This window comes from Lathamus discolor, chromosome 2 (genome assembly GCF_037157495.1).
Source record: "Lathamus discolor isolate bLatDis1 chromosome 2, bLatDis1.hap1, whole genome shotgun sequence".
Lineage (NCBI taxonomy): Eukaryota > Metazoa > Chordata > Aves > Psittaciformes > Psittacidae > Lathamus > Lathamus discolor.
Genome location: NC_088885.1, coordinates 50139176 through 50166800, shown reverse-complemented (window position 1 = coordinate 50166800; position 27625 = coordinate 50139176). Strand labels below are relative to the sequence as shown.

At 37.9% G+C, this 27625-nt stretch overlaps 1 protein-coding gene across 10 annotated transcripts in view; it reads right to left on the bottom strand.

Annotated features, from left to right (window-relative positions):
* The window catches only part of PTPRN2 (protein tyrosine phosphatase receptor type N2), a 667916-nt gene that overhangs the window by 499740 nt on the left and 140551 nt on the right, over nt 1-27625 (bottom strand). For all 10 annotated transcript variants that reach the window (XR_010609958.1, XM_065666790.1, XM_065666798.1 and 7 more), the window contains one exon: nt 1455-1568. Coding sequence is in view for 9 of the 10 variants with exons in the window: in XM_065666790.1 (XP_065522862.1) it covers nt 1455-1568 (114 nt within the window). In the remaining variant the exon portion in view is untranslated. The remainder of the gene's footprint in view (nt 1-1454; nt 1569-27625) is intronic.

Below are 27625 nucleotides of genomic sequence, written 5' to 3'. Positions count from 1 at the left end.
ATTGATCAGAGTCACTTAGCAGGGGGAGATCACATCAATTCAGCTGAACCAAAATCTTATGGTAGTGACGGAGATGGAGACAGCCAAGTGTCTCCAGATAGCCTGGGGTATTCCATCTGCCTCTAGATGTGTGCCTTCAGAAGGGCACTGGTCTCCTGCAGAACTCTTACCCCCAACATCTCCACAGAGGAAGTTTTACACAGAAATCACCAGTACTTAAGCAATATGAATGAGTGCTGCTGCTACCCAAACAAGCATGATCAATTTAGATACCAATTTAGGTGTCCTAGTGCAATAGATTTGCCCCCCCACCCACCCACCACATTCAAACAGAGTAGATACTAGCTTTTCAAATCATACAGTGTCACCCTGACGAAATAGTGTTTTCATAAATTTTCTTGCGTAACTTAGCCTTTAGAAAATGACAAGTGAGAGAGGCAGAAGTACCATTCACATATAACTGTTAATCACCCAGGTGTTATTACAACCAAGTTTTGCTGAGTTTGCTTCATTTGGATAGGGTGCTGGACAGGAACTAAACCCCTGGAAAATTTTTGAATCCTATAAATCGGTGGTTACCAAACCAGAAGTTCAGCCTCTACGGATAGTCATGAACTTCCAAGTAACCAATTTTCTTCTCATAATTAAATGAACATCATACTAACACAACATTATTAGTTTGTAATTGAGATTGCAACCGGAAAATATTTGGGAACAAACACCCACACAGATGATGCAAGTGCAAAATTAACCATTACAACAATCTTCTTGGACCAATTCAGATTACAAAGATTTCTTGGTCCTGTGGCTGTTTACAACAGAGGGTTATTCTGTATTAGCACCTAAAAAGTTTGTTCACCTTATTGGCTTTCACTTTATTCAGATTTTGATTTCTTAGTTCAAGTTATGCCATTCAGAAGCTAGAACATCCTTTCTGGCTTTGGAAAGAGCACAGAAATTAACTTCAGAAATCTGAATGAAAATTAAAAGGAATAGAGTAGATGCAGCTTGTAATGAAATCAGAGCAGTTCTACTTACCTGAATTCATTAGAAAGTTAAGAACTGCTTCTAGCTATTGAGAAGCTGTGTGTTTTCTGCCCATGCATCCTGAAACATGCTGCGGTGTGTAAGTATATACGGCAAATTATTTTTCTTTCCTGCTGGTTTATTTATATGACACCAGCATTCACAGATGTTAAAATTTTACTGTATTGCACTTTAGTCACAGACACACACTACGTAGGAGGAAGCACCTCTTCCAAAATTGCTTCACCAAACCCTTGTTGCAGATTCAGCGAGTTAGAAGGCTCTTTACTTGAATAAAGTCTGCACTACCAGGCCTGAAACACACCACGTTGGAAAACTTCTGAAGACTTCAGACACCACCTCAAAGAGAGCGCAAAATAATTGTAACCCCCAGTGCAACTAACCCTCCTCCAGAGTTTTTACTATACCTCTGTGTGAGAGCTTCTCCAGGATGATCCTTAGGCGCTGAAGAACAGGGGGTGAAATGTCATATTTATAGATATCTACTACTGGCACTCGCTGACATCTCCCAAATATTCCATCTGCAGGAAAGAGGAGAAAAAAAAAAAAAAGGAAAAATATACATTTTGTTTTCTGAGAGGAAGAACTGTGTGATGAGATGCGCATTTCCAGTATATTCCAATTATATACTGAAGGAAACTTTTAAAAGACACTTTAAAAAGCTATCAAAGGACTACTGAAACCATGAGATGGTATTTTCTATTATTGAAATAAATAAATACCAGGAAGAGTATCAGTCAGTATATTCTATTGTACAAGTTATGCATACAGTTTGTTTTATAAAGCAATTCAGACTTTTGCCTTCCAAGTTTTTTGATGTGAAACTTCTTTACTGACAATTCAGTGAGAAAAATCATAATGTTCAGCACATACTATGCTGTGGATTCAAAGTAAAGCATCCAGAAATCCAAATATTAATTTGCAGAAACTATGAGGATTTCCTGAAACATTTTTTAATGCACGAGATGTGTGTTAGGCATTGGCAAATGAGAACTGAATCCGTAACAGCTAGTAAGGGCTCATTTCAAGAAGTACCCCCTAATGAATGCAATAAAAGAAAGCTGCTCACAGAACAATGAGATATTAATGTGGCCTAATTTATTTAGCTCCATTCCATTTGTCTAAAATGACAGACTCTTCTCATCAATGTCTTTTCAAATCACACCTTCTAATTAATTTAGCTTCTTATTAGTCTTTATTTAGAGAATTGTTCATTTTGAGACAAGCTTCCTGTGTATGTGTGGGAGGAACAGGGAGTTCAAACATTCAAATTACCTTTCTCTCTTTCATACAAAAGACTAATTCAGAGCCTAGGTGCTTCACATACAATCTGACCATCTGCAATTCTAGGCCTCTGAGAAAGAAAGTGGTTTCATTTATTGTTCAAAACAGTTCTCTTCTATATAGTGATCCAAAGGAAGCAATTTAAATGCAACAAGTTTAATTAGCAAAATATTCTACCGTGGCACTAGTTTTAACACAGTAATTACTTCTCCTCTGATATTACATCTATGCTCAAAAAGGATAGCTACATCAGATTAGCAGAAAATAACGGTAAGTATTAATTTGCAAACGTCCATTACTTTCGCTGCTGCTTCACAGAGCTAAAAGACTACAAATGAGAACTACTGGCCCAGCTGTTCACTAAATACAAATAACGGCATAAAAGAAAATAAACCAATCCAGGATGCAGAAAAAGGCATTATTAGCCTTCACTGTTAAACACAAATACCTCATTGAAATTAGCCAACTTTTTCTTTCCATGCCTTTCCAATCCTCCTGTCACTTACAACTGCCAAATTAAGTTAATCCATATTAAAATCTTACCTCTCAGTCTAATTTTATTATTGGAAACTAGGTTTCATTTAGAAACTGCATACACAGATCTGGTTTGGTTTTTTGCCATATAATGTGTATAGCAACCTAAGAACATTAAAATATTCATTTCTATTTAAAAACCTGTTGCAGTTGGAAATAAGCAAAGTATAGAAATATCAGTCACTTGTAAACCAATGGATAGCAGGAATAAATAAGGCCCTAATTCAGAAAGGAATAAAACAACATGTCTGTTTAAGAACAAGATTGTTTAAAATGAAACACAACTTGAAATAGGCAACTCTATCACGGAATACCAGCATTACTGACTACAAATAATTAGGACGAAAAATTATGTTTACATAAACAACAAATATTCCATGATATTTTAAAGATAATGTACCTCATGAAAAACTTACAAGCTTAGAGTCCAGAAAAGCATACACATTGAGCACAAATTGAAATTTTTTGTATTGTCATTTAAAGGTTTCTACACAGATGCAAAAGCTAATCACTCACAAACTCTAAAAGAGACCTACCCTTGTTTTCTAAACCAAGAGTTTTCAGAAACCTTTAGCCTACTGCCTTTGAATAGAACAAAACCTATTTAAATTCTAAAATTAACAATTAGCACATGAGTCTGAGCTGCATTATACAATCTATCCAAAAACACTGGGACTGCTTGGGGAGAAACTGCAAGTTACTTTGGCTTTTGTACTTGAAATATGGGCATAATAAGCTTTGAAGAGGCTGCAATCACCAATAGCGCTCTGCTCAGCTCAATGCAGTACTAGGAGCATGGAGAAGCAGTAGTATGCCCCAAGGAGTGGTTGGCAAATACCATCTCTAAAATACAGAAGGTCTTTATAGTGGGGATTACAGTTGGAGTTCTGCAAATAGTAGATTTCATAGTTCACTGCAGTAGTTTTTCTTTAGAAAAAAATAGGAATTTTCCTAGGTTTTTCTATTTCTTGACAGGGGGAAGTGGTGGTGGCAGAAGGATTGGTTTGGGTTGGTTTGTTTGCTTTTTATTTTTTATTTCATTCCAAGGTTTCTGTGGCAAGACTCAACAGTAAATTGAGTTGAGCATTCAATTTTAAGGGTACCTTTTAATTAAACCTTCTTAAAATTACATAGATTGGGGAGGGGTGGGAAGCAAGGGAGAGACATTTTACAATTACAAAGAAAAAAAAAGAAAAAAAAATTTTAGAAGTTCCCTCTCTTTTTCTTTTTAGCAGATGTGGCCCAAATTCAGAAATGGTTTTGGTCCAGCACCAACCTCATTTTCACTTAAACTACAGCTAATACTTAAAAACTGTCCACCTTAGCCTGCCAGGAACTCTCCAAACCCAGTGATCTTTACAGTAAGCAAATACATGGTGCATCTTTCCAGACCAGCTGCACTCACTCTTGTGTAGGGCAATATTAGGCAGTTGCAGTGTTTGTGTCAGAGCACCCTGTCCTGCACATGTAACCTCTAATTGCCTCCAATAAGTGAATTGCCCAAAGTTGTCATGAAGGACAAAGGAAAATGGAAAAGCTCCCAGATTTCACAGTAAATGTCAAACAGCAGAGGAAGTTCAAAGCATGAGTGATGCTTTAATAACCGCCATCCACCGTATGTGTGTAGCCGTTAAGAGTGTGTTCATAGTGAACTTTGATTAAAATTGTATTCTGAGAAGGAATGTAATATTCAAAAGGCATCTGCTCTTTACACATGCCCAGAATGAGGGAAGGCTGAGACGACTGATCAGTGTACACATATGGTTGCTATTAAAGTGTTACCGTTTCTAATCATTAGCAAAAAGTAGTATTTGAAATTTCCATAATATCATCTTTTAAGTTATACTTAGACCTGGAAACATCTGCATTAACAGCATGGTAATATTGACATTTAGTTGGCTTTTACATTTATTTCCAAAGAGGAGACTAAAATAGAAGAATAATATACCCAAAGAGACAGTGAGATGCTTCTTCATGTATTTGGCTATTTTGCTAATAGGCTTAATATCTGAGAAAAAGTGTAAGCATAAAGTTTTACAAGCTGCTACTTAAAATCTTTAATTTTGACAAATACATATTACAAAGTTCAATACTAAGATTAAAAAAAACAAATTTAATGTAACCCAGGTGCCCAATAACATCTCAAATAGTGGCAGATGAACCTCTTTAATTACAGACAACACCCTGGAGCATGATACATGTATTTACACTGAATATTTATCAACATCTAGTGAAAAAATCACAACTGATAGATTAAACTGTGAACAAGTCAAAACGCAAGTTCTGAAAGAGTGATTTTTGAGAGAGGTTTAGAAGCAAATATTCCCATCTTTATTATTATTGCCCATTTGCCATGAATTAGAAGATATTTATGACCTCTATTACCTGAGGAAGGAAGCACCACGTTACATTCATGACTGACTCAAGGTTCTGAATTATGTAAAAGGAGGGCACAAAAGCTATAGTTTTAAACAGTTTTGAAGAGTTGATTGCACCAGCATGTTCACTTGGTAAGGTAGACAGGCATCACGTGCTTAACAGGCACTAAAAATCTTTGGAAACTTGCACTGAGTGACCAACTTCACCTTGAAGCAAAACTATTTGTGGGCAGCTGATTCAAACAATTCTTAAGTAGTGTTTCCTACAAACAACAACGACAACAACAACCACCAAACAAAAAAAAAAAACCCAGTGTATAATAAGCTGTCCTTGGCCAGAGAAACACATCCCATCTTGGAACCACTAAGTATGGCTAATCTGGCAATTGATGCTAAGATGTATACAAGACTTAGCACAGTTTTGACCAATACCAGCAAAGAAAGAAGGAGCTCTTGTTGAGCATATTTTGCTACTGAACAAAGCTATGAGGACTGGTGGAGACACTGGAGTTTGTCTGCAGGCTAATGAAAGCTTGACAAATGTAAAATAGAAGAAATTAAACTCTGCAGTAATTAATTATTTAGATCTACATGCAGAGAAATTTTTGCATGGTGCTGACAAGTGACCTTTGCGAAGCAGCCTTCAAGTATATGCTCTAAAGCAACAAATTCTGCTCTTCAAATTTCCTGTAGCAGCCAGAAAGGAAGAGACTCTCCAGTGACAGTATTTGCATACATGGGTTGACCAATGCTTCAGCTTCCTTGCCCTAATTACCCAACAATTGTTAAAAAATAATAGAGCTTTGCATAAAACGTAAGTTTTGCCCCAAATTGTAGGCATCATGCAAAAGTCCAGAGACCCAGCTGTGTGTCAAATGGCATCTGCTGCTGGATCATTTTATGCTCTTGCAGTTATCGGAGAACTTCCACTATTGTTTCTGCAGAGTTTTCAGTGGGCACCATTCTTCAGGAACTTAACCTTTTATAAGTATTCTTTCTTCTCCTTAAATACGGACATTACTCCACACTCTGCACCCCAGCTATTGGCTTAAGGTGCTACAAGGTCCAAGATTAGTCCAAGACTCATGAAAAGGCCAGTGCTTGATGTCTTATAACCCACAGTTAGAGCCTGAGTTGCCTACTGGAAAGATTAAATCATTTTTTAATGGGAAGCATAATATTCGCATCCTAAAAGTCTCATGATACAGTACTTCAGGTTATGGATGTTAAGGAGACTGTTAAAGTATTTTACTCTCCTCTCCCTGCTATTTCTAGGATAGTGTTTGTTTTCAAAATTCTTATTAAAAACAAGAAAAGTTACCATTCCTTTTAAAGGACATGAAATTGCATACTTGGAAAGTTATTTCAGAAGGTATCATCCACAGAACCACATTCAACATTTACAAGTAAGCTCTTCAGCAAACAGTAATATTTTTAATATTCCATTTATTTAAAAAGATCTGTCCATAATTTATACCTCTACTTTTAAATTCTCTTTACAAGTGAGGTAGAGAGCATAAGGATAGAGCAACAGTGGTTTCTACAGTGTCATTTCTCATGCAATGTTTTGAAAATATTGCTCTAATGCTTTCAAACAGCAAATCCTTGCAAGTCTCACTGCAGCAGTTTGTCAGAAAAGCTGCTGCTTGCAAGCACGGTTAACTGCATCACAAACCTGCAGCACTCCACAGAGAATGCAGCCTTCCTAGGAGGCAATCTCCCCATGTTAAACTTTTAAGAGCTTTTTACCATTTTCTTTTGCTTGTCTCTGGGCAGCCTCAGTGGTCCTTGGTTAGTTCCCTTGCAGAGCAGTAACAGTGGCATCTAGTGGAGAGTTCCATGCTCAGGGATCAGTCCTGGAGCGTACACTGTTCACCACCTAAATTTATTGCTTTCACATCCATTTGACTTCATCTGGAATATATAGCTACACAGTTACAGCCACCTCAGTGCAAACCATCCTTCCCTGTCCTAATGGCTGATAGGCATGTGGAAGTTTTTAAGGCAGTTATTTGAAATTAAGAAACACAATAAAATTAAAATAAGCTAGGATATTTGTTTCCAGAATGAATGCACTATAAGACAAGTAAGCAAAGTGCATACAGATTGTTTTAAAAAGAGTATGTGGAGGTATTCTGCTTTTGCTAGTGTGTAAGGCACAAAACATCATGCAATGGTAAGTAAAATCACAGAATCATAGAATGGTTAGGGTTGGAAAGGACCTTAAAATCCTCTAATCCTCAATTGTAAACAAAACACAAAGCATAGTTTTTGTAGATTTATGTAAGATGTTCTAAACATGAATTATTTTTTTTTACTCAACAAGAAAATACCATGCAGCGGATGCTCTTACTAACCTACCAGTAAATAAATAGTCTTCCTCAGCTATTAGATAAACTGCTGTCTGGAAGGCAAAGCTAACTGTAAATTCTGCTGAAAGCCAGACCACCTAGCAGTTCTATGAAGGGACTCTAGCAAGATTTATATGCCTTTCCTCACCTCTTTGGACATAGTTATTTAAGGAAAAAAGTGGACGGCTGGTCTACTTTTAACCAAAACTCCCCCAAAACCTGAAACGCCAGAACATTTCTACTCATTGAAAGAGCCGGATAGCATGTTGGTGATTATGCAAGTGCTCATAGTAGAAGATAAAGATTCACATTAGCAGCAGCATTAGTTAGCTGTTGTGCAAACACTGTGATAGGGCTGGGATTTGCAAATCTCCAAATCATCCCAAGGCACGTCTGCGAGCAAACAGCTCCTCTGGGGTCTACAGTCCCCTTGTCTCAAGAAGTAATTCTGACAGTAGGTTCTGGAGGACTCTCTTCAACTTTCACAAAAAAAAAAAAAAAAAAAAAAAAAAAAAAGAAGAAAGAAAGAAAAAAGATAACCTTCAACAAAAGGGAATGATTTTCAGGAACTATTTCCCTGCTAACCTGCTAATATGAGTGGTGGATTGTACGATCCCAAAATATTACGAATAAATTCACTCAAGAGGTTTTTTTAAAGTTACAGCAGAAATATGTAAATTGTACAGAAAGTAACTAAAAAAACTCCTGTTCTCTCTCCAGTACCATGAAAAAGCTAGCTACAGTTTAACAAAGCAAGGGCAGAACAGGCTCTCCATGAAAAGAAGTGCTGCCCGCTTCCAAAAAGCCCCTAAGTTATTCAGCTAATAGAATGAGAGGTCCAGATTTCAATGCCTACTTTCTGCAATTCAGAACAGAGAAATGAACGTCAGTCTTAATAGGCCGTACATGGGCCTCCCAACCACAGAAATAATGGCCATGCCTTGGGAGGAAAAGGCAGAAGGGAGTTTAGGAAAAGGAAAAAGTAGAGATCAAATGAAAGCAAATCTTAAATTTTTGCTGCTAGAGCTAATGTTCAAGTTGAATAACACTTGCATAACTTGGTACGTCTTAGAGAACCAAATTGATTTTTCCACACCCAGGTAACTATGTGGAATGAAAGCTACATTTCTGGCTCAGTGATGAGGACAAGAAAAGATAACAAAGCAGTGACAAGAAAAGATAAAGCAGATGAATCAACATCTTCCACATTCAGATGACCACGACAGAAACCAACTGCCTCTCATTTTGATCACAGAGACCAATCCAGACTTAAGAAAACCTCTGAGGGAAAAAATAAAAAAAACAAATACAAAAAAACACACAAAAAAACCCACAAAATAAAACACAAAAAAGCTCTAATTGTAATATATTAATAGGAATTTTCTAAGCAAAACTACATATTCAATATTAGCTGTGATGTCTCTAAGAAAAAAGAACTTGCATGCAAAGTCATCTAAGCAGCAACTCCTTTTTTACTCAATACTAAAGAGAAAAGGGTAGAAAGAATTAAAGATATAAATCCTCCTCTGGGAAGAAAAATACTTTATATTCAAGTATAAGCATTAGTAGGCTTACAATAAAGCTATCTCTTTTTCTTCAGTATATTGAGGCACTGGACTACAAGATGAACGTGTAAGTTTATACTTCACATTGTCACTTGTGGGAAAGGATAGCTTTTTAGACCCTGTCCCGCAGGGGAAAAAGGGTACTAGGACTGGCTCCCTGAAATGCCTGTACACCAATGCACGCAGCATGGGGAATAAACAGGAGGAGTTAGAAGTCTGTGTGCGGGCTAAAGGTTATGATCTAGTGGCGATTACAGAGACATGGTGGGACAGTTCACATGACTGGAATGTGGTCATGGATGGCTATGTCCTTTTTAGGAAAGATAGGTCAGCAAAGCGAGGTGGTGGAGTTGCTCTTTACGTGAGAGAGCAACTAGAATGTATTGAGTTCTGTCCGGGGTCGGATGAGGAGCAAGTGGAATGTCTGTGGGTACGAATCAAGGGGCTGACTGGCACGGGTGATACAGTTGTGGGGGTCTATTACAGACCTCCTGATCAGGACGAAGGAGTTGATGAGGCTTTCTACAGGCAACTGGAAGTAGCCTCGCGACTACATACCTTAGTCGTCGTGGGGGACTTTAATTACCCCGATATTTGCTGGAAGACTCACACAGCCAGTCATTCACAGTCTAGGAGGTTCCTCGAGTGCATTGATGATAATTTCTTAATGCAAATGGTGGACGTACCAACTAGGGGAGCAGCGCTGCTAGATTTAGTACTCGCCAGCAAGGAGGGTTTGGTCGAAGTGGTGACGGTCAATGGCAGCCTTGGCTGCAGTGACCATGAGATGGTGGAGTTTAGGATCCTGTGTGGGAGGAATAGAATACCTAGCAAAGCCACAGTTCTGGATTTCCGAAGGGCCAACTTTGGCCTCTTCAGTCAACTGCTAAGGGAAGTCTCATGGGAAAGTGTACTAGGCGGTAAAGGGGCTCAAGATAGTTGGTTAGCATTCAAGGACCGCTTCTTCCAAGCTCAGGATCGGAGCGTCCCAATGAGTAGGAAGTCAAGTAAGGGATCTAGGAGACCGGCGTGGTTAAACAAGGAGCTGCTGGGCAAACTCAAGTGGAAAAGGAGAATCTATGGATTATGGAAGGAGGGGCTGGCCGCTTGGGAGGAATATAGGACAGTTGTCAGAGGATGTAGGGAGGCAATTAGGACAGCTAAGGCCTCCTTGGAACTCAATCTTGCTAGTCGGGTTAAAGACAATAGAAAGGGCTTCTTCAAATACATAGCAAATAAAACTAACACAAGAGGCAATATAGGCCCACTGCTGAACGAAGTGGGTACCCTGGAGACAGAGGATATAAAGAAGGCAGAGGTGCTGAATGCCTTCTTTGCCTCTGTCTTTACTCCTGCAGACTCTCCCCGAGGGCCCCAGATTTCTATAGCCCCAGAAGGAGTCAGGACAAAGGAGGAGTTTGCTTTGGTAGATGAGGATTGGGTTAGGGATCAGCTATGCAATCTGGACATCTGTAAATCGATGGGTCCGGATGGAATGCACCCACGGGTGCTGAGGGAGCTGGCGGAGGTCATTGCTAGGCCACTTTCCATCATCTTTGGTAAGTCGTGGGAAACGGGCGAGGTGCCTGAGGATTGGCGGATGGCAAAGGTCACACCAATCTATAAGAAGGGCAAGAAGGAGGACCCGGGTAATTATAGACCGGTCAGCCTTACCTCCATCCCTGGAAAGGTGATGGAACAACTTATTCTTGACTCCATCACTAGGCATATCAAGGATGAGGGGGTCATTAAGAACAGCCAACATGGTTTTATGAGGGGGAAGTCATGTATGACCAACCTTATAGCCTTCTATGAGGAAGTGACTAGGTGGAGGGATGATGGTAGAGCGGTAGATGTAGTTTTTCTTGATTTCAGTAAGGCATTTGATACTGTCTCCCACAGCATCCTCATAGATAAGCTAAGGAAGTGTGGGCTTGACGATCAAGTAGTGAGGTGGATCGAGAACTGGTTGAAAGGAAGAAGGCAGAGAGTTGTGGTCAATGGCGCAGAATCTAGCTGGAGGTCTGTGACTAGTGGAGTTCCTCAGGGGTCGGTGCTGGGACCGGTGCTGTTTAATATTTTCATCAATGACCTGGATGAGGGAACTGAGTGCACCCTCAGCAAGTTTGCTGATGACACAAAACTGGGAGGAGTGGCTGACACACCAGAGGACTGTGCTGCCATTCAGCGAGACCTGGACAGGCTGGAGAGTTGGGCGGGGAGAAACTTGATGAAATTTAACAAGGGCAAGTGTAGAGTCTTGCATCTGGGGAAGAACAACCCCATGTACCAGTACAGGTTGGGGGTTGACCTGCTGGAAAGTAGTGAAGGGGAAAGGGACCTGGGGGTCCTGGTGGATAGGAGGATGACCATGAGCCAGCAATGTGCTCTTGTGGCCAAGAAGGCAAATGGCATCTTAGGGTGCATTAGAAAGGGAGTGGTTAGTAGGTCAAGAGAGGTTCTCCTCCCCCTCTACTCAGCCTTGGTGAGGCCGCATCTGGAATATTGTGTCCAGTTCTGGGCCCCTCAATTCAAGAAGGACAGGGAATTGCTTGAAGGAGTCCAGCGCAGAGCCACAAAGATGATTAAGGGAGTGGAACATCTCCCTTATGAGGAGAGGCTGAGGGAGCTGGGTCTCTTTAGCTTGGAGAAGAGGAGACTGAGGGGTGACCTCATCAATGTTTACAAATATGTGAAGGGTAGGTGTCAGGATGATGGAGCTAGGCTTTTTTCAGTGATATCCAGTGATAGGACAAGGGGCAATGGGTGTAAACTGGAGCATAGGAAGTTCCACGTTAACATCAGGAAGAACTTCTTTACTGTAAGAGTGACAGAGCACTGGAACAGGTTGCCCAGGGGGGTTGTGGAGTCTCCTACACTGGAGATATTCAAGGCCCACCTGGACAAGTTCCTGTGTGATGTACTGTAGGTTACCCTGCTCTTGCAGGGGGGTTGGACTAGATGATCTTTTTAGGTCCCTTCCAACCCTTGGGATTCTGTGATTCTGTGATTCTGTGATTGCTATCTCATTAGTCAGAAATCTGGGCCATGTACCACTCACCTAGAAAAAGATTTATATTGGTTCCCCCCTACCCCCCCCAGAAAAAAGACAGAATACAGCTCCAAGTTCTGACTACATCACTGCTGGAAAGATACAAATAAACAAGAGAAGTTAAGAGAAAAAGGAAATAAAGGAAGTAGCCATGTAGATCCTTAAGCACTGAATGATCTGATTCTTCATGGCAAAGGCTGAAAGTTTAGGCAACCTGGTTGATTAATTATTTATGACATTATTGAGAGAAATGGAGTGAAAAGACAAAAATGAACACTCTGAATCAGAACAAGTTTCAAGCAGGGAGAAACTACTCTGAAGCTGTTCAGCTCCCTCCTGGAAGAGGGATGGAGCTCCTATTGCTCGCACTGTTTAAGCTGGAGCAATGATGAATGATGAAACATGAACAATTCTATTTTATTTTTTTTTTTTACTTAATATGCAATCATGAACAGAGGTTACTGGAGGGACTAAGAATTTATTTATGGAAGCAATGAGATGCAAATATACTAATGCTTATTTATGCACACTAATTTTCCAAGTATCACTGAGATGTACTTCAGTCACTTCAAGGATCCCCATTACATTTTCGGTTGGTGCCAAGAACCACTTTGGTGCTGGCAATGCCTTCACTGTGTGATCAGACTGTAGAAGTTCCTGCATCTGTATTCCCAAGGCAAAAATAACTCTGCAAGGGAACATGTTCAGGAAAATGGATTTCTGCATTAATTTTCATTTTGTATTTAAAACAAAATAGTGAAAGTTTTAACTTGTGCTGTCTAGGTGTCAAGAGCCTGTATTTTAAGAGTTAGCTATTACAGGCTTGCAGGAGACAGTGTTCTTGTGAAAATATGACTAATGACCATTGCATTCATATTCATCAGATGCAGTACCTAATACTTAGAGCAAGCTTGGTTTATTTCTGACCTTTGCCAGACTTGAAGCTTTCTAGATCTTTGCAGGACAATATTTATTGAATTTATTCCTAAATGGAACTGACTTCAGGCGTGCATGAAATTATAGTAATAAAGTACTCCATCTTGTTCCCTAGCTGCAAATTATTAAAAAAATTATGGAAAATTATGTTATGCCAACCTTAACACATCAGCAGAAATTTTAAATGCATTCCTTTATGAAGGGGAGGGAAAACCCTTATAAACTAGGATAACTTCATAGAATGCTGCACCCTGTGGACTTATTAAAACTGTTTGGACCTATTTCAGAAATCTCAGCACCTTGCTTGAGTAAGTAGTATCAGGGTGCCTATGGAATCCACAGCACACCAAGCTGCCTCTGGCAGCTTACACATGTGCACTGTAACAGCAGAGAACCTCATCTCAAACTTTGATAGAGGAATGCTAACAGTTTCTGCTGACCAGTCCGGAGACCGTGAAAAATCTGACAGTTTTCAAGCAAATTGTGTTTTAAAATAGCTAAATATGATGTTACATACCTAGGACTACCTATCAGAAGCTGCGTCCAGAAAAGTTACTTCTATCACAGTAAATTAGAGGTCTGGACACAGCTGCTTCCCTACAGTGTGACAGAGCCTGAGTACAGCCTGTAGCTTTGTTAACGGCAACAGGTGAAGGGCATGAGAGATTAAAGTCCTCCTTGCTGCTTGCTTGATTCTGACCCCAGCTTTCAGTTTGAGACAATACCAGGGAAAAAGCACTAACAAGGTCTGTGGACATAGGAACACGACCGCTATAAATTGGAATAAGGAGGTGACATCATTCAGTATGCAGCACAGATGAGGTCAGCATGGCAATACAGAGTTTTGGTGTCTGAATTTTAAATGAATGCTAAATTTCAGAAAGGACATTGAAAGAAGGGAAAAAAAAGATTATTTACAGGCTGGAAAATGCCTACAGTGAAATGCCTTGTCCAGCACAAAAGTTTTCAGAATAGAGGATGATCTTTTTTTGTTATAAGTAAGCCCACAGACAGATGAAATGATACGAGAACAGAAATCTGGAACAGTTCTGGGAGCTGTCTGAGAAGTATTTAATTCTCTTCAGTTTTGTGTGCTACAGTTCGTAACTTTTAAGTCTTGCAATGTCTGAAATTATGATAAGAATGGGTCTGAAAAGCAAGATTTTTCTGCTTTTGCAATGGGTGCAGAGACACACACCCCCAATGCATGTGAAATGTGCAACCCCAAATTGCTTCCTTTTCTATTCACAGAATACATACAGCTCAGATAAAATACTTAATATTTGAACATACTTATAATGTGTTTTTTAAAATACTGTATAAAATTAAAAGCCTTTATTCAACTGGAATGCTGAGGCTGAATTTAACTGTTCACAGATCCTCCAGCAACTTGAGTGGCTAAGTACAGAAAGATACTAGGAATACATATTTCTTAAAATAAGACAGAATAAATAAGAACAATTTTGAACAAAGTATTCATGCTAGAAAAGGAAGAAATAACAGTTCAAAGATGCAAAATAAAAAAACTTATAAGACAGAACTACAGGATCAGCAAAATAACCCACTGAAATAAGATTTTATTAATGAGTGCCATACTGTACCTTTCTAAATTTCTCCCTCATACTATATTGCTTATGAAGTGCCAGACTCTTACTTGGGATAATAAAACTACAAAGAAAACAGTATATCACTTTGTATTCTCTTCTTATACTCCAGATTAATGCTCTTCCAGGCAGAAACCATCACTTTTTATTTTTAGTATGTTTTGATAGAGCTAACAAAAAGGACTGCAATCCCAACTGAAGGAAAATGCCTCTAACCAAAATCAATTTTTCTGAAGCTTCTGCTGGATTAGAAAATAGCAACACACATTTAAATAATATCACTGAATTTATGTCACTTATGAGATGGATAATTATTCACCTAGATCTCTCCATAAAGACTACTTTTCTGAAGCATGTCACCTTAGAGTTTCACTCTTCTGCCAGTGTTTTGCCATTCCCCCTTTATTCAACCAGCCCAGCCTAAGCTTCTGTTCAGGCCAATAGAAAAGCTTGCAAAGAGGCAGCAGCTACAGCATGGTGGCACAGACATCACAGAAGAACTCTTCAAAGGCAAAAACAGAAACAGAACAGCACTTAATAAAAGCAAAAAGAAAACCCAACATTTTAAAAATGTGAGAGGAAAAGGAAATGTGAATGTTGAAGAAGGAAAAAGCCACCAGCTTCTATTCCTAGCAATATTTCAGCTCTAATTTTCCAGTCAGTAAATTGGGTTCTGTAATGAAATGTAGTTTGGATATAGCAAAACTAGAAAGATTTCCAAGCCACATACAGATATAAGCAGATATAACATCCAGATATTTTTGTTTAATCTACAAAGGCATGAACCAAAATAATTAATTTTTATCTTTCAATCCAACTTCTGCATACCTAGTAGCTGCAGTAATTTTACAGTATATTTCATTTATTTCTTCAGTGTCAGCAAGAACAGGAAACAGTCCAACTGTTAAAAATACTTGCTGGTACTTTCAGTGTTTATGAATGGACAATGTAGGAACAGGACATCTCATTTCTCTTGCATCTGGAGCATCACCCTTGTAAATAAAAACATTCACCCTGAAGCCAAGAATGGACAGTCCAGAAAACAACCTGCAAATTTTAATAAATTCAAGATTTTAAAGGCAGCACCCGAAGTCTTTTGCACAAACTTCATTTGGTGCGAAGTTCATATTCTGCCTAAACCACTGACTGCTGTCATATTTAGTGCAACTTGTTATGGGTGGAAAGATAAGCAGCAGGGCAGCAAAAAGAGGAGGTTTATCTATGGCAGCTAATCTCCTCAATCAACAGCACTCAGCTCTGCTTAACAGCCGTTGCCAAGTAACGGGGACCAGCTTTTCTTATCGGCTTCATAATGTTTCATTGACTATTCAGACTAGAATAGAAAGCTGTGACACTCAGGGTTATAAGCAGCACAAAATGAAAATGGCATATTATGTGGTATGAAGAAGAGAAATCTTTTAGCTCTCACCTTATCTGGACAGTGACTGTTAAAAAAAAAAAAAACAACCACCCCCCCCCCCCCCCCGCCATCATTTTCTGCTCAGCTTATTTAAACACCACAAAACAAACAGAAAAATATATCTACATACACAAGATTATTTTTTTAAACATTGTTGGCAGGTCCTCAGCAATTCCCTCACATTACTGATACCTCTTATACAGAAAGACAAGGGTTGTGTATTACATTACCGAAAAGCAAGCATTTGCTACTTATTCTAAAGCTATCGCAGCAGCTTCAGTACTTTGAGGGATGTCTTCTCACAGTAGGTGGGATATTCCTCAAACCTTGATAACCATGACCAGAATAAGACAATCTATTAAAAACTGACATTACATTTCTTTAACAGCATTACTACTTCTCTCGCCTGTCTTCATCTCTGCACAGATTCTGATTATCAGTTCAAATATTGATACTCTTTGTGTACTGGAATAGGAACAACAAAGCCTCATTGCACCTCTTCCAATTATGATTTTTTAGTATAATCACCTTTTCAAGAAGATCTGGTTACTAAAATTTAAATCTGGAGCCATCCATAGCCATGATGAATTGTAACTGTAATTGTATTTGCATGTTATAATCAGCATATGCAGAATTATATCGCTACCCACCAAAGGAAATACTGGTAAATAAGTACAAGAATATGCTTAGACACATTCACTGTATCAGAAAACCTAATGATATACTGCCCCGATTAGCAAATAAATTTGTTTACCTTTGTCCACCCCAAAGAATGACTAACCATCCCCCAGTCACTTTATCCAGAGAGATGACTCCTCAAAGTTCTGTCTTTGATGTATTTACACATGCCCAGAAAATGGGAAGAACATCCTGCAACAAATTTTACGCTCACGGACTTCTCCCTTTCACACAAAGTTCAGGTATGGATTTAAAGCAAAGATTTACAGGCATTTGAGGTTGCAAGTACTTCTGAAGGACATTGTGATACCCAGTCTCTTTCTGCAGTTACTGTTAAGGCTTGCCTATATTTACATTCACTGCAATTCTCCCAGATGCTACTGGGAATATTTTCATGCTTAAAAATAACTCCTTGCTTAAGCAATTGTCTCTACAGTAGCCTCAGTGTTCCACGGCTGCCTCACTTTTCCACAATTTTAGAAAAACCTGGAAAAAAAAAAATCACTGCAAAATGCTTCAAGTATCATATCATGCCCTTCAGGAACTTTTAAAGCTTGGCTGCCATATGGAACCCTACATATGGATCATCTACTGAAGCAGGAACACAGCTTTTTTTGGCACAAACGATTTCTATGCAGATGTGATTTCAGGGTACTGATTGTGCTTAGGTTGAAGTATTTTACGTGATCATGATACAGTGTGATATGGCTACAGGCTGTCTTTCGTTTGGAATGGGATTAATGAATTCATTTCACAAAGGCATAATTGTCAGCCTTCTTCCAGTGAAAAACAACGCCTGAAATTACATTCCCAAAACTCACCACACTCTTGCTAGTAAACTTGCAGTTTTACCTAGACAGTATATATTTAGATTACCTAGAGCAGGGTTATCAGTTTCTCCCCCTACTCATCTCCACCCACTCTTCACCATTAATAAGAGGAGAAAAATTTCAAATAAGGGAAGTAATATTTCTAATAACAAAGGCAATGTTTCTTGTCATACTAAATTGCCTGAGTTTCAGGGAAAAGTGTTTTTAAATCAAATTCAGCTCACCAAACCTTGCATATGAGATTGGACAGGTATGTTGCCACAGATTTCCTCCAGAGAGAGGGACTCATGCTGAAGATGATTTGGCAAAACTAAACCCCAAATCATTAAATTGAACAGATACATTCCTTGATATGAATAAAGCCATAAGGCTTTGATAAATAGATTAGCCATAATAAAAGAATAAACTCTAAAAAAAATCTGTATTCAACCTTAGCTGAGGTGCTGCTATCAGTTTTCACCCAGCCTGGCTTTTCAGCTAATGAACACTAAGAGGAGGTGTTATAACTATTTCAACTTGCTTCAATACAATAATAAGGTAAAAGAAGGTTCAAATACAGAGGTGTTGAGTTTTCTCCTGTCACTCAAATAAGTTTATAAATCTATTACTAACTTGAATCTATTGATTTATCATTAATTGAAGCTATTTGCAATTATTACCATTTGAATAATTTATGAAGTATTATTTTAAACAGTGTGACAACACCAAAAATTTGTATTTCCAAATATTTTCCTTTCACTACACTTTCATTAAGATATATTTATACTGGAGATAGCAATCCTGGGAACATCAGTAATTCTGGTTCTTAAGATTTTTGCTTTTTGCTCTGAGCCAGAGAGAGAGCGTTAAGATCTTAGCCAGGGAGAGGTGACAAAGTTCATTAAGAGAAAATGATGGCATCGACTGAAAGAAGAATGTATTTCACCCTTTCATCTCAGGAGCAAATGCAGCCTGCTATAAATGAGAGGCCTCTTCAGCCATAACCACATATTGTGGAACAGGAGCACTGCAGGGGACTGCAAGACTCAAGTTTCAAGTCCCATCAAGAAGAGTATGCTCCAACTGCTGGTGCCAAGCACTGTTATGTTAAGATGTAGCCATCACCTGAATTTGTTTAAAATATTAGTACAAGAAAAAAAGCTAATTCTCTGGCAGTTCATAAAGAGTATCATACCACAAAAATCCATTTAAATTTCTCTTTGAACAATGTATAATTAATAGTTCCTTAACTCCTGTGCCATATCAGTAGTGACATTACTTTTGAACATTCACATCATGATCCCTAAGGGCCAGATTTTAAAAGCTGAGCACACACACTAAAGGAGCAAAGGAATAAATATATCAGATTAGCACAGATGTGGAGATCCACAATTTTATGTATGCATAGACTCAGTCCTACAGGCTTTGTCATAGGCAAGCAAATACTAATTGCAAGTGCAGTTACATGAAGCATTTCCACATTATGATGTAAGATCTATGGAAGATATCTATGCCAAAATCAGAGCAGAAGTTACTGCTACTGTTCCAACTGTCCCACAGGGATTCTACTCCAAAACTGTAATTTTAAAATCAGCGTCATCTTGTTTCAGTTCCTTCATGCTTTTGGTATCTGGAGTGGAAAAAAGGAGGAAGGAATTGGCCAAAGAGAAACCAACACTGCTAAACAGACATTGGAATAAAAATTTTGCAAAGTGGTATGAAAAAATATTACATTGTGTTAAGTATAAAATCTTAAAATCAACAGGCCTGTTAGTAAGTACAGGTAAATACAGTTTTCATACACATCCATCATTAGGCATCATTCTTGTAGAGCCATTAGAAGTGTCTCTTTTTACCTACAGGCAAAGCCTTATGCTAAGCTGCTTCCATACATTTAAGGAATTGATTTCAACAGCAGTCAGGGTTTCTTTTGGGTTTCTTTTTTTTTTCCTCTGTAAGGCTTCAGAATGATTTCTACAAAACCAACATGGATCATCTTTAATTACTGCATTGCAACCATGGCTATTTAAAAACCCAGTCTCAGCAAAGTAGATGACAAACATTAATGAGCAGTAATGCACACATGGTATTGTAAATGAAAGGATAATGAAAGCAATTTATTTGAAAATTAAAATATGATTAAGAATGGCAGTCTGTACTAGGACCCAGATGCCAACAGAAAGCAACCAATGTGCAAGCAGACTGTCATTAATTTGGAAACCGTACAAAATTGCTTTCCTTTCTTTGACAGTTTTTAATATAAAGTATCTTAACTAATAGATGGCATGTATACACTAGAAGCTACAAGATCTATGGAGATTTTTAGAAGAAGTGAAGAACACTATAGGGAAAGTCTCCAAGAGGTGACTGTCCAAAGGAGAAAGAGGGGAGTACATTAGGATGATATTTCAAATTTTAGGCAGGATTAATTACAATCTGCAAAAGTGCCTCTCTACATGGACTCTGGAGAGACTGTGCTCTTAACTTACACTCAGTAGAGTGCCTAAACTGAGCAGGTGCTCACATCAGCACCTAATTAGAAATAGTACACTTGGGGAAAGCCCAAAAAGCAGGTGTGCTCGAGTTAGCTGAATGCATGCAGAGGAAGTCTAGAAACAATTCAACTGCGATAGCATTCTCTTTTACATGTCTTAGTAAGCCTTTCTGAGATTATGCAAATATGTTTAGGATCTAAACTGGTACCATCTGTACAGTGTGGAATGTTAGTTCAAGTCTCCATCACTTCAAGGACCTCTGATCTCCACTCAAATCAGAGAACAGCATACGTTGAAAACCTGAATTAGTATTATATATTATAATCAAAATGCTTTGTTCTTTTTTGTAAAGTGTCTGCTTATCCCAAGACGCCATTGACACAACAGGAATCCATAACTCAGGAGATTACTATTAAGTTGTCTTATATACTCATATTTAAGCATTCAAAGTTGAAAATTTCAACCTAAATAACTTCATCAGAGGTGCTTAAGCACAAATTAATTGGCCGTGCATCTCCAAGACCTACAAATAAGGATGTAAAAAAAGGTCATTGGGAAAGGTTCCTCTTTTAAAAAAATTCTTTAAAAAGAACTGGTTAAAACACAGAAGGGAGCTATGCTGAATTAAGGCAAAGGCTCACTCTCTGACATAATGGCACTACACCCACTTGTTTTGTTCCAGCTGCAGCAGGTCAGGGTAAGGTATCAATGCTTCATCAATCTGATTTCAGAAATTAAACACAGTCATTTGGATAGCTGGTGTTAGAGAGATAAAGTTCCTGTTAAGGCATCTTTCGCTTCAAAAATCCACTTCATAAGCCTATTAACTTGGACCTAACACAGCAGAGGCAGCCAGTCAAAAGAGGTGATTATCTGGCTGTATTCATCACTGGTGCAGCCTCACCTTGAGCACTATGTGCAGTTCTGGGTCCCACAGTTCAAGAAGGATATGAAGGGTCATTGAATGCATCCAGAGGATGCCAACAAAGCTGGTGAAAGGGCTGAAAGCATGTCCTAAGGAGCAGCTAAGGACTTAGGGCTTCTCTAGTCTGGAGAAAAGGAGGCTGAGGGGCAGTCTCATTGCTCTTTAAAGATTCTCGAGGAGGGGACATGGACAGGGAGGTGACAAAACATTTCTCCCTGGAATGCAGTTATAGGACATGTGGGAATGGTTCAAAGCTGTGCCAGGACAGGTTTCAGCTTGACATTAGGAAGCATTTCATTACTGAACAGATGGTCAAACACTGTATAGAGAGACAGTCAATGCCCCAAACCTGTCAGTGTTTAAGAGGCATATGGACAATGCCCCTAACAACATGCTTTAACTTTTGGTCAGCCCTGAAGTGATCAGGCAGTTGGACTAGATGACCATTGCAAGTCCCTTCCAACTAAGACTCTAAGGTTCAGCTTCAAAGCAAATGAATATTATGTTACTATGAACAGGATTTTGTTGTATACTTACTAAACTGTTTTCACAAGATACGTAAACTATGGAAAAATCAAGGTAATCAGTCAATAGCTTCTTTCACCATACTTTCTTGAATAATTTTATATATATAAATTTTTTATCCTTGTATCAAAAGAAATCCCAGAAAAATAAATTTCCTCAATATGGCTCCCAAGATCTGGTACCTCCCACTGTACCTTAGGTCTGAGGAGACCTTCTTACTGAATACTTGGCTGCACAGCAAACAAATCCTAGCAAGGATGTACACTTCTGAACACTGAGACATCTTCCATCCATTTTTGTCCAAGATATTACATAATTTAGGGATATATTACAACTGTGGAAGTAAATACCTAATTACCTAAAACAAAACTGGCAACTTTTTAGGAGTAACACCTGTACCCCAGCTGAGCTGAGCTGAGCTGGTACCATCTCACCACTAACAGCACACTAAAGACAAAGAAAACAGGGTTTTTTTTATCTGCAGAGTTACACATCTTAACAAAAGGACACTCCCTGGGCACAACACATTTCCCTTCCCCCTCCCGCTCCTTTTTTTCCCCTACTGTTGCATTGCTTTATCTATTACTACATTTTACAAAGATTTTTAGAATGTTCAGCTTCTAATTATTTCTTTCCTGTCAGTCAAGTCAATCATTCAACACATCTTAAAAACTGCTTCGATCTCTGTTTGAACAATGCCACTTTTGGGTAGGTGACAAGGGCTAATCATCAATGAAAAAATATAAATAGAACCAACGGCTGCTTAAAAATATATTTTAATCCTTAAGAAATCCACTGGGATATTAACAAAAGGTGGTTTTGTCTGCAAAAAGGCATTAACATAGCCATTTATAAAACTAATAGGAAAGGGAGCAGTGCTCCAGTAATAATGAAAGTACACTGCAGAATAACATTATGGAAATAGGATACCAAATTGAAGAATTGACCTTGAGGCCCTGGCTTATCCTGGATGAAGATGACTTGTGAAATGAAAATTTGGCTGTAATTTGCTCTTGCTTTCCCTAAAAGGTTGAAGGCATTTCTATTCCAAATGAATAAGATGACTGTTAATTTCCTAGCATTAAGCAGGATGTTCTTATTAAATATAGTCATTTAAGTGTATTCAAATACATGTTGAAGCCTTATTTTTATTCTTAGAAAACGAGAACTGACTTTCTGTGATTTTTCATAGTCAAATTGATCATAGTCAGTTTCTAACAGTTGATTTTTAAATCACTTCAGAGAAATACATGCTACAGCCAAGTCAGTTGGATGCACTACACTTATGTATCAAGTGTTTATTCTTGATTTAAGAGGATCCATTGGCCTGAGTATTTGATACTATAAGTGAATGTGAAATAAAGAACATGAGGATATTCCTTCATAATCATATCGCTTTCAAATAATGGTAAAAGATTATAATCTGTTACAGAAAAAAAATTACAACTAAAAATAGGAGCTTCATGTTTAGCTTAATATGAAACTTACTTAATAATGGCCATCAGTGCATCCATTTCAGGGAATGGGCAAATGTCAAAATGTGGTGGTTAAAGTCAGAATTGAAATATATTAGAAGAAAGCCCAAGTCACAGGTGGATAACACTATAAGCAAAGTCAAAAATCTGCATACAGTACTGTTCCTGAAGGTAGCGGGCATATGTTAAATAGCACCAAGAACCAGAGGAAAGGAACATGTACCATAAGATCGACAAGTCTTCCAGCATCTTTTATACCAGTAGTTTTAATTATTGATATCATAGCAGTGTCTAGCATCCTCAATAACTGTTCAGAGTATATTTGTGAAATGCAAACATACAACAAAAAAACATCCATATACATATTTACATATAACTTCATTTTATATGTGCATATATATAAAATTTTAATATTATACACACATATAAAATAAAACAAAAAGTTAAAAACCTCTCTCTCAAGTAGATTACATTCGTAAATGGGTATTTAAGCCACTCAAATATGGATACACAAAGGAAGAGCTTGGCATCACCAGGCAGAATAACAAACAATACTAAACACAGTCCAGTTCCCTGAACATACTTTGTATGCTTCACGGAGAAGAATTTCAAGAAGGAATCTGAAGGACAGCTTTAAGTTGGCTTATGAACACTTACAAACAGCTTCTGTCAAACATGGGAGATATAAAGGAGAAGGGCAAAGGTGCTTATTTGAGAATGAATACAAAGAAGATAAATCCTGAGGCAACTGGTAAAACAGAAAAAGGAATTAAACCCTGTATTATTTACAACAAATGAACCTAATATAGTCTAAGCCTAAAAACAGGGTTCCTAAATTTGCTGTGTATTTTACCAAATTTAAAATTTATACTTCTCCAATTAGCAACCTCTTATAAAATCTTACTGTTCAGTAGATTATTTTCTTTTGTTTGGTAAAGTGGAATCTACAAACAGTGAAAACCTTTCAGAAATTTATTATTTCTAAGACCATATTATTCAGTGGCAGCTTATCAAGTGTTTAAAACAAAATACATTTTTCTTGTTTAATTCTACAGTAGACTAATATTTGATCTATTGCTTAACCTCAGAGATAACCACATAATAACAGTTTGTATTTCCTGTGTTCAACAAGCCACAGTCCAAGCCTAAGAGAGTGCCCAATGGCTTTGTATGCCCTACCATGGTAAACTAAACCATGGTACACTAAACCATGGTACGGAACCGTTCTGAGCACTGGCATTTGGCCTGCATTGGTAACATGCTAAAAGCTCTTTGGCATAGTTTTGTCACAACTATTCCATGCTCACCACATGGATAGTTCATGAGCTACAACATTTCAAGATGCACTTACAGGAGACAACACATATCTGACTGGCTGTCAACCAGACATGAACTGCTCTATGCTGCTCAGATGAAGGGCCAGACAACAGGTCCTGGTCATTTCTGTAGCCCATATAGCCACCTGTTTTCAACAACACAGCATAAACAGTAGCAGATATTGATTCTTTCCAGATTTTTTTCCTTGAAACACCTATGAATCTCAAGTATCTGATACCATTAACAGAAGTGCAGTTTTGTGCAACAGGCAGTGTAGCAACTGAGTTTAAAGCCAAGCATAGAATAAGAAGAACAAAAAGAACTTCCACTAATGTGTGTTGCAGATCACACAGTTCCCTCTGATAAAAATACAGCAAACTTCGCCATCTCCTTTTTTCCTTCAAATTTCCTATCTGGAAAGCAACTCCACAGCCCAAATCCTTGGAAGGATCCTTGAAGTCCGATTCTGGATTACCTGTTAAGCATCAGTACCTATCCATCCTCATGCTAATACTGGCCTTTAGCTTAAATAGCCCTTTTTTTCCCCTGGTATTTTCTCAATAACATACATACAGATATCAGCTGTACCATCAGGTATCATCTCTCAGGTTTAATCTGCAAGGGTAAATAGGATATTCTCCTCTAGTTTCCTCACTGACGAGAGACTGCATTCTCTAATCTTATAATCAGCCTTTTATCATACCCTCCAGTTTCAACTAAACTTTCTTCAATACATTTGAAAGAAAACATCCATATGAGTACCCCAAGCAATATCTTGTTAAGGCTGTGCACACTGCTACTTACTTATATCTTCCTCCATGTCCTACATAGATGCATACTAAAATTGCCCATCAACTTTCATGGCAACATCATGGTAAGTATGTTTCCCACAGTTGAAAATGACATTCAGACCCTTCTCCCCCTCTGCCATTTCCAACTGAGAATACTCTGATAGTTGAAGTTTTAGTCCTTGACTATATGACCTTTTGCTTTGTACTATTCATATGACTCCATCATCCTGCTTCTCAGTACTGCATGTACCTTTTAGTGTAATAATCCTATAGGGGGTTTTTTAATAAAAAAAAAATAGCTCAGGTCTCTGTCAGCACTATCTTAGTATTTGTCCTGAAGTCACTAATAAAAATATAAAGTAAGCTCTTTTACAAATGAAGTCTCCAGGAATTCTTTTACAAAGCTCAGTCCCAGTACTTCTCTCATCAATACTACCCATTGCTATATTCTATTAAGACACTGTATTCACTTACAGTTCCTTTCCTAGTCTCTGTACTCCAAAATTTAAATAAAATTATCTTATACAGACCAAGCACATTACTTACATCCAGTTGATGCCATTTCTCCATTTCCTGTCTAGAAAGTTAGTTCTTCTTCTTAAATAAAACAGGACAAACCAAAGCAAACCTTTTCAGGCCACTGTTATGACGTACCTTGGTTAAATTTATACTGATTTCTTCCTTTTTAACTCTGCTAAGGCTTGAATTTGCCTGCCTCACACTCTGCCTTCTTAAACATAAGCAATACTATCTTTCTCCACTCTGCTGTTTTGCATAATGTAATTATCAGAATAAATATACTGAAGTTTCTTGGTTCATATTTAGAAGATTAATCAGGAAAGCATGAAGAGAAGAATTAGAAAATGTCCAATGTAATGACTTGTCTGTCAACAGATTTCACAAGCTAAAAGTCTAACATGTAGATGCCCTAAAAGCATCCTCTGCTTCTAACACAGGTTCTCTTTCCTACTTACTCAGCAATCACCATTTAATCTTTTCCAAAATACACCAGCTAAGGTGATGGCAAGACAGACAGGAGCTCTGCACACTCACAAGCAGGCATCTCCTTTCCAGTGCTTGCATACCTACTAGTTCTAGAAACCACAATAACAAAGGTTATTACAGTATTACATTATAGCATGATTCCTATGCCTTTCTTATATGATGGCACTTAGCAATATTTAAATACTTTCTTTAGAAAAGAGGTGTGGCTATTACAAAACAAGGGAACATCTGTAGAGAGATAAATACAAACGTTTCTCACATCAGTTTGTATAATTTGCTACCAAATAATAGTATTATGTCAGAGTTCTAAAAAAAATTATTCAGATTTGACTCATGCAAGTACAGAACATGCAAATTTTTAAATAGGATTAAAATATATGAAGTCTATATATCATGATTCATGGTAAAGACCAGTTATGTGGTCAGGAAGAAACTTCTGCACTGAAATTTGCATGGGGATTGACAATCATGCTGTCCATTGAACCTCAAAGTGCTCCTTTTTTGCTCTAGCAGGAAAAAAATTGTTAGTGATAAGAGTATACATTCATTCTTTGCTGACTTGCTAATTCAAAGACAAACAAAGAAAAAAATCCCTTAGTTTGTTAAAAAACAGAGAGAATATTTCCTCTCTACTTCAATTTAACAGCTTTTTTTTTTTTTTAACTAGACTTAAGCTGGAAGTCTAACTAAAACAAAACAAAAAAAAAAACCCACGAAAAACTGAATTCACAAAAATAAATGACACAAAAAGCTCTCAACTCTTCAGTGTTCAGAAAAGTGAATTAACATATTTATTGAATTACATTGGCAATGAAGACAGCAATATATTGAAATTCATTGATTTTTTTCTTGACTTAAAAGCAACACAGATGCTTATTACAAAACAGCGGTTCCTCTTCTCATTTTTATCAACCCTTTTTTAACAGCCACTGACATTGACAGTTTCAAGCTTAATTGTACATTCAGCACGTACTGTTAATGACATTAGATAAATGGATCACATCAGAATGCAGTATCGTCAAAAGAGACCACGTGCCAATCTTACAGATTTAAAATCAAACAAGCTACTCTGTAGACCCTGACTCTTCAAGTTGTTTATCAACTGAGTACTAGAGAATATTTTGAATGTCATTATACATCAAAAGATGAAAGATGTGCCTACCACAGCTCATGTTCCATTTATACAATGAAATTTAATTATATGTTATAACTATGCTGTCTTAGAACTATGGCAATTAAAGGGGCACAGCACATTGGTGCTTTATTCATTTTAAGCCCTTATTTTCAGAGGGCTTAACTCAGCCATGCAAATTTGCTCCCTTATGAAAGGGAGGAGTCTGTCACAAACAGCGACGCTGCAACTGTGCTAAAATACAGTTGAAACTTATTTGCAGCATCATCTGAGATGTTATAAGAATAAGCCTAAAAAAAATC